This window comes from Hyaena hyaena, unplaced genomic scaffold (genome assembly GCF_003009895.1).
Source record: "Hyaena hyaena isolate Hyena2069 unplaced genomic scaffold, ASM300989v1 scaffold_137, whole genome shotgun sequence".
In the NCBI taxonomy this organism is placed as follows: domain Eukaryota; kingdom Metazoa; phylum Chordata; class Mammalia; order Carnivora; family Hyaenidae; genus Hyaena; species Hyaena hyaena.
This window is the reverse complement of record NW_024080769.1, coordinates 2,720,055-2,738,145: the sequence shown is the minus strand read 5'-3', so window position 1 is coordinate 2,738,145 and position 18,091 is coordinate 2,720,055. Positions and strand designations below refer to the sequence as shown.

Below are 18,091 nucleotides of genomic sequence, written 5' to 3'. Positions count from 1 at the left end.
AGGGGAGGGGCAGAGAGAGGGAAACACAGAATCTAAAGCAGGCTCCAGGCTCTGAGCTGTCAGCACAGAGCCAGAGGCAGGGCTTGAACTCAAAAGCCGCAAGATCCTGAGCTGAGCCAAGTCAGTCCCTTAACATACTGAGTCATCCAGGCGCCCCCTTTGTTGCTTTATTAAAATAACCTAGGGAGTGCCTGGATGCTTCATTTGGTTAAGCTTCCACCTCTTGATCTCAGCCCAGGTCTTGATCTTGTGGTCATGGGTTCAGGTCCTGCATTGGGCTCTACACTGGCTATGAAGCCTACTTGAAAGGGAAAAATAAGAATGCACCTGGGTGTCTCAGTCAGTTAAGCGGCCGACTTTGGCTCAGGTCATGATCTCATGGTTTGCGAGCTTGAGCCCCATGTTGGGCTCTGTGGTGACACCTTAGAGCCTAGAGCCTGCCTCAGATTTTGTGTTTCCCTCTCTTTCTACCCCTCCCCCCCACATTCTCTGTCTCTGTCTTATAAATAAATAATTTTTTTTTAATTTTTAAGGGAAAAATAAAAAAAATAAAACAACCTAAGAGTATAGGAAAAGGCAGCTGGGGAATAGAAATTAGATTTTTGAGAATTGAGGGAGCATTTACACAGGTGAAGCAAAATATAATTTTATTGTCTGAGTAGAGTATGCAGACGACAAAGAATATTATTCAGTTCTTCATATCTAAGTAAACTGTATGTTCCAGGCCATAATATTCCTTTAGCTGCAAGTCCCCTTTTTCCTACCATATTTAAATTTTTTGCTTACCGACATTATTATTGAATATATTTAAAGATTTAGTCATACCCTACAATGTTGGAAGACAATATTACTTAAAGTTTTAATTTTTAATCTTAAAATAGGATTGATTTAATGAGCATGTTATTAAGTGATGTATATCACATTAGCCTTGCTATTTTTTTTAAGTTTATTTATTTTGGGGGGGGGCAGCATGAGTGAGGGAGGAGCAGTGAGATTTGGAGAGAGAGAATCCCAAGCAGGCTCCACACTGTCAGTGCAGAGCCCAATGTGGGGCTCCATCTCATGAACCATGAGATCATGACCTAAGCTGAAATCAAGAGTCAGATGCTTAACTTATTGAGCCACCTGAGTGCCCCAGCTTTGTTATTTTAAGTAAAACCTGTACCAGGTTGGGGTGCCTGGATGGCTCAGTTGGTTAAGCGTCCGGCTTCGGCTCAGGTCATGATCTCATGGTTAGTGGGTTCAAGCCCCACCTCAGGCTCTGTGCTGGCAGCTCAGAGCCTGGAGCCTGTTTCAGATTCTGTATCTCCCTCTCTCTTTGACCCTCCCCTGCTCACACTGTCTCTCTCTCTCTCTCTCTCTCTCTCTCTCTCTCACAGGAAAAAAAAATACCATAAACCTGTACCAGGTAAAGGTTTTCCCTAACAAACAAAAGCTGAGGGAATTCACTACAACTAGACCTGCTTTGCAAGAAATGCTAAAGGGAGTTCTTCAAGCTGAAACAAAAAATGCTAATTAGTAACATGAAAGCATATGAAAATATACATCATACTGGTTAAAGGTAAGCACATAATCAAATTCAGAATACTCTAATACTGTAATATGGTGATGTGTCAACCACTTAATTCTATTATAAAGGTTAAAAGGACATATACTTATCATGTTGAGCACTGAGTAACGTATAGATTGTTGAATCACTATATTGTACACCTGAAACTAATGTAACACTAATCACCTTTAATTATACGGACTTAAAGAAAAAGGTTAAAGGACAAAATGATTAAAATAGCTATAGCTACAATAATTTCTTAATGGATACACAATATAAAGAGATGTAAATTGTGACATCAAAAACAAAAGCAGGGAGTGAAAGAAAGAATAGAGATTTTGTATGTGATTGAAGTTAAATTGTTATCCATGTAGGGGCACCTGGGCAGCTCAGGTCATGATTTCACAGTTCGTGAGTTTGATCTCCACGTCAGACTTGCTGCTGTCAAGCCTGTCAGTGCAGAGCCTGCTTTGGATCCTCTGTCCCCAACTCTCCCTTCTCCTCTGCCAATTATGCTCTCTCTCACTCCCAAAAAATAAATTCAGAAAAAGCATTAAAAAATAATAAATAAGTTGTTATCCACATAAAATAGACTGTTATATCTATAAGATGTTTTATGTAAGCCTCGTGGTAACCACAAAGCAAAACCCTACAGTAGATTCACAGAAAATGAAGAGAAGGAAATCAAAGCATACGACTATGGAAAATCATCAGTTCACAAAGGAAGGTAGAAAGAGAGAAATTAAAACACAAGGGAACTACAAAATAGCCAGAGGGACACCTGGCTGATTCAGTTGGTTAAATGTCCAACTCTTGATGTCAGCTCAGGTCATGAGCTCAGGTCATGATCTCAGGTCGTGATCTCCTTGCAGTCGTGAGATATAGCCCCAAGTCATGCTCTGCGGTGGGCATGGAGCCTATGTGGGATTCTCTCTTTCTCCCTCTCTCTCTTCCCCTCCCCCACTCTCTCTCTCTCAAAATAAATAAATAAACATTAAAAACAATAGCAAGAAACCAATTAAGAAGATGGCATTATTACATCCCTGTCAATAATTATTTTTTTCTTTTTAAAAATTTTTTTCATGTTTATTTATTTGAGAGAGAGAACATGCAAGCAGGGGAGGGGCAGAGAGAGTGGGGGAGAGAATCCCAAGCAGGCTCCACACTGTCAGCACAGAGCCCGAAGTGGGGTTCAATCTGACAACCCATGAGAAAAGAGCCCTGGACCCATCAGTAGTCAAACCCCATTTCTTCTACCCCTCAGCCCCTGGCAACCACTAATCTGTTTTCTGTCTCTGTGGATTTTCCTATTCTTGGACATTTCATATAAATAAAATCATATAATATGTGGCATGTATATAATATGTGGCTTCTTTGACTTGATGTTTTCAAGGCCCATCCATATTACAGCATGTATAAGTGCTTCTGATACAATCATTTTATGGCATAATATTATTCCATTGCATGAATATATGACATTTTATCTATCCACTAACCAGGTGATGAATACTTGAATTATTTCCACTTTTTTTTTTTTTTTTTGGCTATAATGGATAACGCTGTTAGGAACACCTAACAAGTTTTTGTGTAGATATATGTTTTAATTCTCTTGAGTGTACACCTAAGAATGGGATTACTGGATTATACAATGACCCTGTGTTTAACCTTTTAAGAAACTCTTTTCCAAAGTGGCAACATCATTTTACATTTCCACAACAATGTACAAGTATTTCTTTTCTTTTAAGTGGAGTATAATTGACATGCAATATTTTATTAGTTTTGTGTGTATAAGACAGTAATTCAACATGTGTATTGTTACAAACTGGCTACCGCAATAAGTCTAGTTACCTTCTGCCACCATATGAAGTCAATGCAATGTTATTGACTATATTCCCCTTCACCATTTCATACTCCTAACTCCTTTCCTGCCTGGCAACCCCTACTCTGTTCTCTCTATATATGGTCTGGATTTTGTTGTATTTGTTTGTTTGTGTTGATTATTTGTTTGTGTTGATTCTGCTTATAAGTGAAACTATGCAGTGCTTGTCTTTCACTGTCTGACATATTTCGCTTAGCATCATGCCCTCAAGGTCCATCCATATCATCACAAATGACAAGATTTTGTTCATTTTATTCTCTCTCCCTCTCTCTCTCTCTCTTTCTCTGTGTGTGTGTGTGTGCACGCACACACACACACACACACACACCTTCTTTATCCATTCATCTGTCAACGGACACTTAGGTTGCTTCCATATCTTGGCTCTTGTTAAGTAATCCTGCAACAAACATGGGAATGTATATTTTGAGTTAGGGTTTTTGTTTTCTTCAAATAAATACTCAAAAATGAAATTATCAGATTCTATTGTATTTTTAAGCTTATTTATTTATTTTGAGAAAGCGGTGGGGGGCAAAGAGAGAGAGAGAGAAAATCCCAAGCAGGCTCCACACTACCAGCACAGACCCAAACACAGGGCTCAAACTCATAAAATGTGAGATCATGACCTGAGCCAAAATCAAGTGTCAGATACTTAACTAACTGAGCCACTCAAGTGCCCCTGTCTGTTTCTTAAAATTCTATACATTTATTTTTTTAAAGTAGGCTTCATACCTAGCATGGAGGCCAACACGGGGCTTGAACTCAGGACCCTGAGATCAAGGTGTGAGCTGAGATCAAGAGTAGGACACTTAACCCTTAACCAAGTAAGCCACCTAGACACACCTATACATCTTTGAAGTCTCTTTTGATTTACAAGTTTTCCCTCCAATTCTTTCTTTCTAATTTTTCTGTTGAATACCCCAGGCCTTCAGACCTGTAATTTCCCAAGTTCTGAAATTTACTGATTGCACACTTATGTTTCTGTCTAGCATGTTTCTTAATCCTCTGTATTGTAAACTGGAAGCCGGACCCAATGGCTAAGTTATTAGACTTGTGTTCAATCCCTTTGGCAATACCTTTGGCAGTGTTGGATTCTTTCATCAGGAAGCACATATCTGGTTTTCTCTGATTTTTAGGATGCTATCAATTGTTGGGTACAATGTCCAGATCCATTAATTTGTTGGTGGCTATAAAGTAGTGATATTCTATTATTTCTTTTTCATTTGTTAATTGGAATACTTAAGAGATGCTTTCTATCTACTATTTGGTTATCTGTAGGTATAGGTCATATAGGAAAGGTAGGATAAATGCTTAATATCTTGCCTTTGTTTCTCACTTGTTAAGATACTGAACTGGTTCCTCTGAAGGTAACCAGCTAATTAAAAAACAGATACATAGATGCTTATGAACTCGTGGATTCAAACATATTTGATAGATTTTAGTCAATGACAGTTATAATTATTGACACTCAAATTGTCCTGTCTTTGACTTGCTGGAGCCTTTTCAGTGGCTTCTAAATATATTGATCCACTCTTGGTAGTCTTTTGCTCTCTGGTATGAGCAGCTCTTCTGGGCTCATCTTTGATATCTCCTGCCTCAAATCTGTAACCAGCATTTCTCCGAGAAGTGGAGAGTACCTGGATGGTAATCTAGGCATCAGGGATTGCTATGAGTTGGTCATTGATTCTAACACATAGTAGTACACACACACACACACACACTCATGCACACATACACAGTCGACCCTTGAACAACAAGGGTTTGAACTGGGCGGGTCCACTTATACGTGTTGTTGTTTTTTTTTAGTATATAAAAACAGAACACTTATGAGTCTCTTAAAAACATTTCCTATTCTGTAGTTTACTTTATTATAAGAATACAATATATAATACATAGACAAAGCACACATTAATTGACTGTTTATGTTATGGGTGAGGCTTCTGGTCAACAGTAGGCTATAAGTTTTGAGGAAGTCAAAAGTTATATGAATATTTTTTACTGCATGGGGGTCAGTGCCCAGAACCCCCACATTGTTCAAGAGTCACTTGTATATATACATATATATGTATATGTATACTCAACATTTCCTATATTATATCTCTATCTTCTTTTTTCCATACCAAAAATCCTAAGTCTTGAGGATACAGGTGATCATGAACTCAGATATTTTTATTATTGATTACTCATTTGTTTTACCCCCCCCATTAAACTATAGTCTCAAAAAGAAATACTAATATTACCATTACCAATATGATTACTGAGAACAGTTACAGAAATTATTTTTCATATGTTATCCCCATGTCTCTCACTTTTCTTTTAGAACAAAAGTCAGCAAACTTTTTCTTTTTTACTGTTTTAATCATTTTATTTATTTATTTATTTTTAATGTTTTATTTTTTTCTGAGAGAGAGAGAGAGAGAGAGAGAGAAAGACAGCGTGAGCAGCAGAGGGTCAGAGAGAGAGGGAGATACAGAATCTGAAACAGGCTGTCAGCACAGAGCCCAACGCGGGGCTTGAACCCATGAACCATGAGATCATGACCTGAGCCGAAGTCGGATGCTTAACTGACTGAGCCACCCAGGGGCCCCTGTTTTAATCATTTTAAACTGCATAATTAAGTGGTTTTTAGTATAGTCACATTATACAACTCTTACCACTATCTAATTCCAGAATGTTTCCATCAACTCTAAAAGAAATGCCTATACCTTCCATTTCCCCCACTCCCAACCCCAGCAACCACTAATCTACTTTCTGTCTATAGATTTACATGTTCTAGACATTTCATATCAATGGAATCATATACCATGTGGTCTTTTGTGTCTGGCTTCTTTCACTTACTGTGATGTTTTCAAGGCTCAACCTATGTTATAGTATATAATACAAGTTATTTTTTAAGTTAAAAATAAGTCAGTGAGGGGCGCCTGGATGGCTCAGTCCTGGTTAAGTGTCCAACTTTGGCTCAGGTCATGATCTCACAGATTGTGGGTTCAAGCCCGCATCAGGCTCTGTGCTGACAGCTCAGAGCCTGGAGCCTGCTTCAGATTCTGGGTCTCCCTCTCTCTCTGCCCCTCCCCCGTTCATGCTCTGTGTCTCAAAAATAAATTAAAATGTTAAAAATTTTTTAAAAAGTTTAAAAGTTGGGGCGCCTGGGTGGCTTAGTCGGTTGAGCGTCCGACTTTCGCTTAGGTCATGATCTCGCGGTTTGTGGGTTCGAGCCCCGCGTCAGGCTCTGTGCTGACTGCCAGCTCAGAGCCTGGAGCCTGTTTCAGTCTGTGACTCCCTCTCTCTCTGACCCTCCCCTGCTCACGCTGTCTCTCTCTCTCTCTCTCCTAGAAATAAATAAAAACATTAAAAAAAATTTTAATAAATAAATAAAAAGTTTAAAAGTCAATACAAGAAATATTGGGCATCAAATGCCTCATTTTCCCTCATAAACAGGGTTGATCCAGCTGACTTTAGCTCATCCCTTGCAGTAGACTGAAACTTTTGGTATGTTGGCTCTATCTGCCCCTGCCAGAAAGCACAGGGCCTGAATAGCAACTGCTGGCCATCACACAATGCTTGAGGAAGAAAGCTAGGCTGGAGGTCACATCCCAAGATGTGTCATCCCTCAGTCCCTCAGTCAGAACAGCTCCTGGCTATGTGGGTCCAGCCTCTGTCCATAATGGGCACCACTAACTACTCTGACATCCCAGATGGACAGGGACATTCAATGTTGAAATCTGGGCCACAGTCTGCTTGTGGGACCCAATGACCAAAGGCTTCGTTTTCCAACTGTGACCAGCCTTGGGTTCCAGTGAGGGAGCAGGACCTAAACCTGCACAAGGAAGTGAGGAGCAGATCACAACTTCTGAGTTGAGAATCTTCTTCTTCCCCCTAAACTGTGACTAGAGTCTTCCCTGTTGGACTTGAGAATCTAACGCCATGAGACCCAAGTGAGATGCCTCTCATTCTTTGAAAAGGGATCTGCATAGATATCCCCAAGTTCTGCAGCAGCCCACTTCACCCCTGCCCCCCCACCCAGCGAGCCCCAGCTCTGAGCCTCACCTTCCTGGGTGATCTATCTGATAGAGCCCTAATCACAATGAATTACATGATGTGTTTATAAGTTGGTTCTTCCAACCAGTTTGGGAGGCTTCTGAAGGCAGAGACCATGTTTTATTTGCTCTTTACCCCCCAGTGTCTGGTCTAGAGAATGTACTTTATCAACGTATGATCAGTTAGAAAAGGAGGAAGACAGTGTAGTGATAAAGTCTTGTGCCCCAGCTGGATTGCAAACTTCCAAAGAGCCATGGCTTCCCCTCTTGATGGATCCCTCTTTTCTTTCTCCCACGCTAAAATCCAACATGAGACTGGGCTCAAAGTGGGCATGTAGGTGAGTGATGGCTTCATTCAAGAATCAAAAAATTTCCACCACAGGACTTCTGGATAATATCTTTATTTAGCTTACGTAGAAGTTTCTTACACATTTCTGGATACCTGGGTTAGAATTTTCTCTATTGCACTCAATAAATTGTTCTTAAGCTCTTACGTATGATAAATGAAGGCATGCCAGTACAATGCAGGCTAAAATATAAACATTTTTTAATGTTTAATGCATATAAACATTTTTAAAAGGCATTTTAATATTGGGCATAGAGACCTGACTGTGATGTCTGAGTCTGGGCACTCCCTCTGCACTCTGCTCCTCATAGGTATGAGCCCCCAGCCCCTCCTGGACAGGAACAGGGTCCTTGCAAGGCCAGGATGCAGCCCTATTCCTGCCAGCAGGGAGAACAGAAGAAGGCATTGCAGTGTCCCCAGCCCATGTGCTCAGACTGCTCGGCCTTATTCAAGCTGGAGGACCACCTCTGTGCCTGAGATTCCTAAGCTGCCTCTTCCCTTCACTCTTGACAGTTCCCAATTGTCAAAGAGATTGGACAGGCCCTGGCATGACCTGCTATAAATGTTTCTCAAACCAGTCAGCCCCTACAGAAAGCCAGCTAGCCACTGGGCTTAGAGGTTTCTAGAGAATTCCCTCGAGGTTTCCAGGGGCCTGAGGACCTCCTAACCCTACCAAGCCTCCTGCCTCAAGCAAAACTCTGGAAGACTTCATCTGCTCCTTTTTTTTTTTTTTTTTTTTTTTTTTTTTTGGCCCCTGCTGTGTCCATTGTCTGTGGTCAATCTGCAGAGGAGCAAGTCCAAGGTTGAGGAGCAGACATGATCCTTTAAGCTTGCCTGTAGCCCAGACAGCAAAAATCAGCCAGACCAATATCTGTGGGTTTCAGGCCAAAGTTTAGACCGCCCCCCGCCCACACCCAGACCCCAAGCCAGCCCCCTGGTCTGGCTGCCCAGACAGGCCAGGTAAATAGAGTCTAAGTTGCAGGGCTCTCTGACACCTAAGTGCGCACCCGCACTTGGAAGTGCTCACAGCGGGCATGCTTCATGGTCAGCCCATAAATGGGGGTCATGTCCACCTTTGTGCCCTGTGGCACACTGAATTCCACCTGCTGCAGCAGGATGGCCAGGAAGAGAAAGACCTCCAAGCGGGCGATGGTCTCACCGATGCACTTCCTCTTGCCCAAGCCAAAGAGAATCACCTTCTCACTCAGTGCCTTGTTGACAGTGCCATCAGAAGTGAGAAATCGTTCTGGTCGGAACTCAGATGGGTCACCCCATAGCTTCCTGTAACCAGAGAGAGGCAGCTGAAGTGGTACCCTGGGGGCTCTGAAGCATCAAGTGGGTTGAACCCCAAACCAAAAGAGTAAGGGATGGGCAAGTGGCCCAGGAACAGCTTGGGACAGGGTAGAGTTTCCCCTGCCTCCTCTCAACTTACTGGTCATGGTTGATCTGCCACTGGTTCACAAAGACACAACGCCCCTTGGGGATGTAAAAGCCACTCAGACTTGTGTCTCTTGTGGTACTGGGGAGGAAGGAAGCTCAGTCAGGCTCAGGGCTACAATGAGATCTCCCTGCCTCCCATACATGTCCTTTCCACCAGCCCTGATCAGGGATGTGGACTGGAGGAAGGCCCAGGATCAGAAAGCAGTGGATCCATGGGACCTCACCTATGGGGGATAGTGAGAGGGACGAAGGAAGCATGTCGGAAGGTCTCCAAGATGAAGGCTTCCAAGTAGGGCAGCTGGAGTCTGTCAGAGAGCCGGGGCTGCCGCGCCCTACCAATCACCGTGTCTGTAGAACATAAAGGACTACGGATGAAGGGGCTTCCCAGAAGAGGCCAGGCCCTCTGCCTTGAGTGTGTTAAAGGAAGCCACCACCTACCCAACTCCTTCTGGATCTTTTTCTGTACATTGGGGCTTGTCACCAGGTACATGAGGCTCCAGGAGATGGCAGTTGTGACTGTGTCAAATCCTGACCGGGGAAAAACAAAGGGAAAAGAAATCAAATGCTTGGCAGATCAGGGCAGTTGGGCAAAGGAGAGGCACAATGGGGTAGCTCATACCAGCTCCGAAGAGGTCCAAGACAACATTAACGATCTTCTCATCAGACACCTGGATATTGGCATTCTCATCCAGCTTCTTGTCCTGACAGTGCTCAATCAGGCTGTCTGTGATATCCCGAATGTGACCCTGGGTGGGGAGAGCCCACAGATGAACAAGATCCCAAACCCAGACCTATGTCTCCATTCAGGCCTGGTTCCTCACCGTCCCTAGCACCTTTGTTCATGAACTGACCTCCGTACTCCATCCCAGCTTCTCACACCTCTTCAAGGCTCTCTCCTGCCCCAGAATACTGGCAGCCCCAGCCCAAGGAACACATGAGACAGAGGTGTCATCTGGATATGGTCTTCACCCTTCTCTGTCCCGTGAGGCCAGGGGATCAACTTTTTAACTCTTCCTGGTCCCAGAACAACTGGCCTAGGGTTCTGCACAGACTGGCTGCTCAGTAAATATTGCTGTCTCACAGACGGAAAGAAAGTCTAGTCAAGGAAAAGTTCTGCTTCCCTGGCATGGATGGAGTCCACTGTCCCACTGGCCTCAAAATCCAAGGGAGGACGGCCCCTGAGGGCCTGCCAGACACTCCCCCCCCCCCCCCCCCCCCCCCCCCGCTCCATTTACCTTTGACCTTCTGGCCCCAACCCTACCTGCTCCCCACCATCCACTTGCCTCTCCCCAGCCTATACCTTCTCAAAAGTTTTGTAGTGTTCCTTGACCATCTTTTTCATGAAGCTAGAGAACTTCTCATTTATGTCCTTGAAGAAATCCAGGGAACGGTTGGGTAGGTATCGAAGGATGGGGAAGAAGTCCACAGGGTTCCCAGAGGCAGCGCCATCCCCGAACTCATTACTCAGATTAACTAAGCTAAGCAGCTCTTGGTCATCATGGTCATAGCGCCGGCCAAAGCACATGGCACAGATGACATTGGCCACTGACACCACTACATATCTGTAGGCGTCAAAGTGCCCAACCTCTGCCATCAGCTCCTGGAACTTGCCAATGAGGTACTCAGCCTCCTTGCTCACATGCTCTTCCAGGTAGCAGGAGGATGAGGAAGCCGGGTCTGAGGCAATTGAGAAACTCTTCAGGGCGTTCTGGGCCAGGCGCCTGCGGGCAGCCCACACCGGTCCAGAGTCTGGGCTGAAGGACATACTTTGGCCGTCAGTGATCAGAGAGAAGCTGTAGAGATCAGGTCGGCCTTTGAAATCATCACCCTGACGCACCAGGGCCTGCCGGATGGTATCCAAGCCGCTGAGCACCAGCACAGGTGTGGAGCCAATGCGGATTTGCAGCACGTCCCCATAATGCTGGCTCAGCCTTGCCAGCGCCAGATGGGGGTTCTTCCCCAAGGTCAGCACGTGCCCGAGCAGAGGCCAGCCCCAGGGCCCTGGTGGACTCTTCAGGCCTTCGGGAACCCGAGGCTGCCGAGCCCTGACCAACCAGAACACCAGACAGAAGACAGCGGAGGCCAGGAGAAGCATTGTGGCCGAGATGGGGACAGAGAGTCCAAACACAGAAAGCATCATCATTGTAGAGATCTCAAGATTGCTGCTGAGAGCTGGGGTGGGAGGAAAAGATGAAGACATCAGAAGGGGGGGATGTGAGGAACCAATGTCCTAGTGTCAGCATTCTAGTCAAAGAGAGGGGAAATCTTCCCATCCAGAACCGCTAACTGGACATGAAGGAAAGGAAGAGATGGGAGAAGCTCTTTGTTGAGCTGTCACTGTGTGCCAAGAATTCCACTGTCATTCATTCAGTCCTGGCCACAGCCTATAAGGTAGATTAGTGAGGCTCAGAGAAGGTAAGTAACTTGGGCAAGGTCACAGTCAGGAAGTGTTGGATCCATACTCCCAACCCCAACTGCCCAATTTCAGAACCTTGCTGCACCAAAACAGGGTTTTCCAAACATCAGTCTGTGACCACTATATAGCACCTGTACTGTTATTTATTTTGTACTTTTCTAAAATCAACTGAAGAAAAAAATTTTTTATTAGCAGGCTGCATGCCCAGCGGGGAGCCCAATGCTAGGCTCAAACTCATGACCGTGATGAGATCAAGACCCTGAGCTGATATCAAGAGTCAGACACTTAACTTACTGAGTCACCCAGACACCCTTCTAAAACCAACTTTATTTTTTTTAATGTTTTATTTATTTCTAGGAGAGAGAGAGAGCGTGAGCAGGGGAGGGTCAGAGAGAGAGGGAGTCACAGACTGAAACAGGCTCCAGGCTCTGAGCTGGCAGTCAGCCAGACGCGGGGCTCGAACCCGCGAACTGCGAGATCATGACCCAAGCGAAAGTCAGACACTTAACCGACTAAGCCACCCAGGCGCCCCTAAAACCAACTTTAAATCTACCCACTAAGCATCACTCCACACAAAAATATCTGCATGAAAGTACAGGTTTGATTTTTCCCCCCTAATTAAGCACATAATCGACATATGTCACCCCCAATCCCCTTGAGTACTACCCACCACACTTGGGGAAACACTGCCATCAGGAGAACTAGGGATTGTGTGCTTCTTTTGCTTCATTTCACATTTGGGGAAACTGACCTCCATCCAGAGGAGTCATGGACTTGACTAAAGCCACCTAGGACTCACTGACAGAGCCAGGACCTCTTAGGGAAAGTTCCCTGGGAAGTTTTCAACTCTTGTCACCGATACCTCCCTTTAAAGAGTTGTCACATTAATGAAAAATGTTTTGTTTTGTTTTGTTTTTCAGAACCCTCAGTTTTTTACTGCTCCATCCCAGGGTCTAGGGAATCCTGCCAGACCAAACCCTGGGACAGGATAGGGAGGGGACAGGGGACTGGAAGACCACTGCCTAAACCACACCACTCAGCCTCAGCTCTCTGAGTTCAACTGACTCATAGTCTAAAAGCCATTGGAGGGGGCGCCTGGGTGGCTCGGTCAGTTGGGCGTCTGACGGGCTCAGGTCACAGTCTCACGGTTCATGGGTTCGAGCCCTGCATCAGGCTCTGTGCTGACAGCTCGCTCAGAGCCTGGAGCCTCCTTCAGACTCTGTGTCTCCCTCTCTCTCTGACCCTCCCCTGCTCGTGCTGTCTCTCTCTTTCAAAAATAAATAAAACATTAAAAACATTAAAAAAAATTTTTTTAATAATAAAATAAAAGCAGTTGGAGACAAGCTACATTGAGGTTCCTAGTCCCAGAGATCCAGGCCAGGGTTTTTGTTGGGCTCAGTTCTCAATGAATGCATAATCTCAGCCTCCCTCACTTGCCAGTCACCAAGAGAGCAGAGAATAAATGGAAAGCCCCCACCAGATAAGGGCTGCAAGATAATGCTAGACTGGAATAAGGGAAATTAGGAATCAATCTAGATTTAACAGAGGTGGAGATAATACTTTCTCTCTAGGCTGGTTCTAGAAAGGGTGTGCAAATTCATGAAGACATTGTTCCTCAGACTGGGGTATCTGCCAGGTGCCCTGGGCTGGAGATGAGGAGACTGAGTATTCCAGGTTCCATGACATGGCCTTGGAGTTGTCATTTTGCCTTTCTGGGCTCCAGTTATATCACCTGAGAGAGGGGGTGGGATATGATCTCCGATTCAGGGTGCCCAGCTTGGTCCCAGAGAAGAGAAAACTCACATCTGACCTGCGGAACCTCACAGTCTGACTAGTGAGGTTGCCTCACAGGAGAACCACCCAAGATGGGGAGGTTGTCTGGCTCCTACCTTACCTGTATAGCCATCTCTCTGGGGCGGCCCCCCTGGAGGAGCTGGATCTCAAAGCATAGTCAGGCCCTGACTCCTTGAGTGAAATATGGACAGGCCTTGGTATGCCACAGTGTTCCCTTCTGCTCACCAGGTACCCCAAGGGCCTCTAGCCTTAGTGGGATGGTATGAGGCCAAAAGAGTGTGACTGGTGAGTTTTCAGGGACTGATAGTTCAGATCTCTGCAGCTAGCAGTCCCTCATACTGATTGCCCACCCCAGTACAAGCCAGAGATGGCAGTCAATGATATAGGGAAGGCCCAGGGCAGTGCCCGGGACCCCTGTTCAGATATGCATCTTTTGTCCTGGCCAGCACATCTTGGCTCTAACAAGCCATGCTTTGGGAGGGCAGAGACAGCAGGCATACAGCTGGTAAGAACCCAACCCTCCCCCCACCCGTCCCAACCACCCAGGAAGAGGCTCTCTCATCACACCGCGTGAAGAAAAGGCTGCACCTGATCCCAGCTTTCCACAGTTGTGTCTTTATTCCAGCTTCCCAGGTGACCCTGATGGGGAAGCCTCAGCACATTCAGGGAGTCAGTGGGAATGGAGCTGGAAACTAAATCCTGGAGTCCTTGGAGGGGGGACCATCTGATATCTAGAATTCCAGCACTAGCTGTGGGACCTTGGGCAATACCTGCCCTTCCCCCTGGCCTCAGTTTTCCCAATACAGAGTTGCAGTGCCTGGTCACTGAGGATCCTCTTAGCCTCCTTTTTGAGGTGCTAGACCAGTGGCCACCTAGGAAAACCTGGAGGCATCAAAATTTTCTTTTTGTTGGGAGGGAAGGGCAAGCCATAAGCTCCCAGCACTCACCTGTGGCTGTGAGGACTTCCCCAACTGAGCTGGGATGAGTGGTCTCTTAAGCCAGGACCCCAAAGAAGATCAGGGAAGACTCCTAGAACTGTCACCTTCAGGGTGAGGGTGAAGTCACCTTTATATAAACAGCCTGCAGGCTTGGGCCCGCCCTCTGGAGTTCGGACAGAGGAAGGGGCGGGCTGTGGGTGGTGGGGGGATGGTTGCTCTAAGATGGAGGGGAAAGAGGGAGGGAAAGGGGGAGGAAAGGGGGATGGGAAGTGGAGGAGAGGACAGGATTGGGGGAACTCAGAGGGACAGGTAAGAACCCGCTATGGGGACTCATCCAAGTGCCAGCACGTAAAGGGGTGGAGGCTGGGGACACCTGACCCCCCGTTCCAAGGTTCCCCATGGACAGCACAGAACCCCGCTGCGGTGGGAATTTGAGGGAGAAGTCCCAGGACAGCCCGAAGACACGGTATTGGAAGGCCTCCATCCCCGGGGACCCCTCACCCTAGTTTTTGCATGCACTGGAACACTAGGCTTGCAAGTGCCTCCCCCTCACTACTAGTTGACAGGAGCCCGGCAGGCGGGGCCAGGCTGCCGTGTGATGACCTCTTTCGCCCGGGTTACGGAGTCTGGGCTCGGGCTCGCGTGAGAAGCGCGGCGACCCCAGCCCCGAGGTCACCGGGGCCGGAAGGCCAGCGGCGCCGATGGGCTGGCTCCGTTCTCCTAGAGCCCCCAGAGCCCGGGTGACTAGCTGAAGTCTCAGCTCCTCTACAGACACGCAGGAATGCCTGGAAACATGCGGTCTCACTCTCGCTGAGCGCTCCCTGGCTCTCACTAGCTCTAGGGCCACTTTGGAATACTGTAAACCAGAGGTACTTCCAGCCGGGACAACACTGGCCCTCCAGGTTCCCTCTTGACTCCCGGGGTTGCTAGCGTGTCGGCGGGGCGGAGAAATCGGGAGGCGAGTGGGGCTGCGCGGCCAGTTCCCGGTGGCCGAGGAAAGGAGGACCCTCGGGCGGGGCAGAGGAGGGGGCCCAGGGACCGAGGAGCCGGGGGGCCAGCACGGATGCCTCCCCAGGCTAGCGTGCACGTGTCTGGTACATCCCTCCAAGGGGCAGAGGTCAGGCGGCCCATCCCTGCCCCACCTGGCCGGGGGCGCGATGCCCGGGAGTTGCGTGAGACGGGAACAACTACTAAACAACCCTATTCCCAAGCTCGGGTACCAGCAAAGTCACGCGAAGGGGGCGGGGAGTCGGGGGCGGGGCTCTTAAAGAGCCAGTCCTCAGAGAGCTAGAGGTGAGGGTGGAGAGGGAGGAGCCGCGAAGCCTTGGGTACACTCCTGGATTGGGTGGGAGGGGTGCGGTGCAAAGGGCCCAGGTTTGCGTGCGGAGCCGAGCTTTTTTGCCTCCAAGCAGGCGCCTGCGTGTGTCCGTGTTTTGGGCCCACGCCTGTGGCAAGACACGCAGACCCAGCGCCTGGCTGGCTGCCTCGGACGCTGTCCCCGCCCCTGCCGAGCCTCCCTCGGTAGAACGTGCAGGGAGAAAAAAGCCCCATTTGCGTGTCTAGCTCAACTTGTCCCAAACTAACCACATCACCCGCCCTCCCCGCTGTGCTCCCGAACCCAACAAATGGCACCGCCATCTCCTGGCCCCACCAAAACCAGAGCCTCGCCCTTCTGAGGTTCTCTCACCTTCCGCTCTACTCACGCATTGGACAAATGTTTACCAGGCACCTACTATGCGGCAGGCGCTGTTTTTGGATGCTGGCGATTGATATAAAAGTGAACAAAACTGACAACGCTCCTGCTCACAGGGAACTTACGTTGGTGCCCCGCGGGGTGGGTAATGCACAGAGAATGTCAGAGGGGGGAAAAGTGCTTTCGCAAAAAATAAAAGAAGGGGTAGGAATCACGTTGGGGGAAATTGCAATTCAGAATTGGTGGTCAGAGGCACCTGGCTGGGTCAGTTGGTGGAGCATGTGACATTTGATCTCCTGGGTTGAGAATTCAAGCCCTACTTGGAGCATGGAACCTAATTTTAAAAAATAGGGTGATCAAAGAAGGCATCCCTGAGAAAATGACACTGAGCAGAGGCAGGAGCGTGGAATCAAGACTCAAGACGCACAGATATCTGGAAGCAGGGTGCACTGGGCTGAGGAAACAGCACATTCAACGGCCCCTAAGGGTGGTCTTTGGGAGGGAGCAGTACCAGGAGCACTAAAAACATCTCTGTGTGAAACAGACACATTGTGGGGTCTGAGGCAAGGAAGATCACTCTGGCTACTGTGCTGAGGATAGACTATGTGGAGGACACACTTCTCCACTCTAGCAGCCCTACTGTGCATCTTTGGCCAGGATCGAATCATTGCTCCCTAGAGTAAAAATGGTCTCCAAACCTGGTTCCCACTTGCCTCTGGCTCCCTCCAATTCCTTCTCTAGCATGTTGGATCCAAAACGGTCTTTCTGAAAATGGAAAATCTCATTCTGTCACAACCATGCCCCTTGAGTAGCTCCCATCTGAACGAAACCCAGAATCTTTAGTAGAACCTACCTGGCCTGACCACCTCTACTTCTAATCTCCCCTATTTTGAAATTCAGCTAAAACTTTGCTTGGGAAGCCCCTACCCCACCCCAAATCCTCCCCACAGCTAGTTTGGTGTCTCCTGATCTGTGCTTCCAACACTCTCCCATGGTAATTCTCAGAACACTTGACCCCTGCTATGACCCCAACCCAACCTGTCATTCCTCCCTCCATGCCTTAACACAGAACAAACACCAACTTGGGAGAAATAGATTGCTAAGTCAAGCCTTTGCAAGATATTAATAATCGGTAAAGGAGTTACATTTACCTGGCTGATATTGAGCCCCAAGTGCTAATGCTATAATTTAGGCAAAAGGAGAGGCAGGAGACAAGGGAGTTACGGGCTTCCATTCTGCCTAGCATCCTTCCATTCATTCCACTTCCGTACCTCTGGCTCAGCTTGAGGAGCTTCCTGGTACCCAGGAAAGTTCTGTCCTTCTATCTCAGTTGGAGTTGGAGCCACAGAGAGTAGAAAGAACCCATATGGAAACCGTGACAAGGAAGCAAGGAGCAAGGCACCCCCAGATCCCTGTCCAGCTCTGCAGCCCAGTCTCTCCCTTGGCTTCCCAGAGTCCCCACCTATGCTCTACAGAATCATGGCAGCCTGCTCATCAGGGATGGAAAACTGTCTATTGGGGCTCCGGGCAGGGAGCCAGCAAACTCCTCTTGGTAGAAGATGCTTTGCTCACATTCTCTAAGGGGCTCTCGACCCCAAAGAAATTCATTAGCTAACTAAGTCAATTTCTTTTTTTTTTTAATTTTTTAAAATTTATTTCTGAGAGAGAGAGAGCATGAACAGAGGAGGGTCAGAGAGAGAGACACACACAGAATCCAAAACAGGCTCCAGGCTCTGAGCTAGCTGTCAGCACAGAGGCCAACACGGGGCTCGAACCCATGAACCATGAGATCATGACCTGAGTCAAAGTCAGACGCTTAACTGACTGAGCCACCCAGGCACCCCATGATTAGTCAATTTCTTTCCCACTTCTCTGGCACCAGAAAGGAGAAGGCCCAACCAAGGAGATGTGGCAAATCAGAGTCTAGAACTCTGGTCTCTTCCTTCCTGGCTCTACCCACCATGATTTATTGCCCCAGATTACCAGCAAAAAGCCTCAGGGG

At 47.2% G+C, this 18,091-nt stretch overlaps 1 protein-coding gene across 1 annotated transcript; it reads right to left on the bottom strand.

Annotated features, from left to right (window-relative positions):
* Positions 1-8,527: 8,527 nt before the first annotated feature.
* On the bottom strand, positions 8,528-14,494 carry LOC120235772 (cytochrome P450 1A1). Its single transcript, XM_039238245.1, has 7 exons — positions 14,406-14,494; positions 10,549-11,420; positions 9,868-9,994; positions 9,687-9,776; positions 9,473-9,596; positions 9,241-9,327; positions 8,528-9,089 (listed from the first exon to the last, which is right to left on the bottom strand). The coding sequence occupies exons 2-7, from the start codon at positions 11,389-11,391 to the stop codon at positions 8,804-8,806; spliced, it is 1,557 nt and encodes a 518-aa protein (XP_039094176.1). The 5' UTR covers positions 11,392-11,420; positions 14,406-14,494; the 3' UTR covers positions 8,528-8,803.
* Between the last annotated feature and the right edge of the window lie 3,597 nt (positions 14,495-18,091).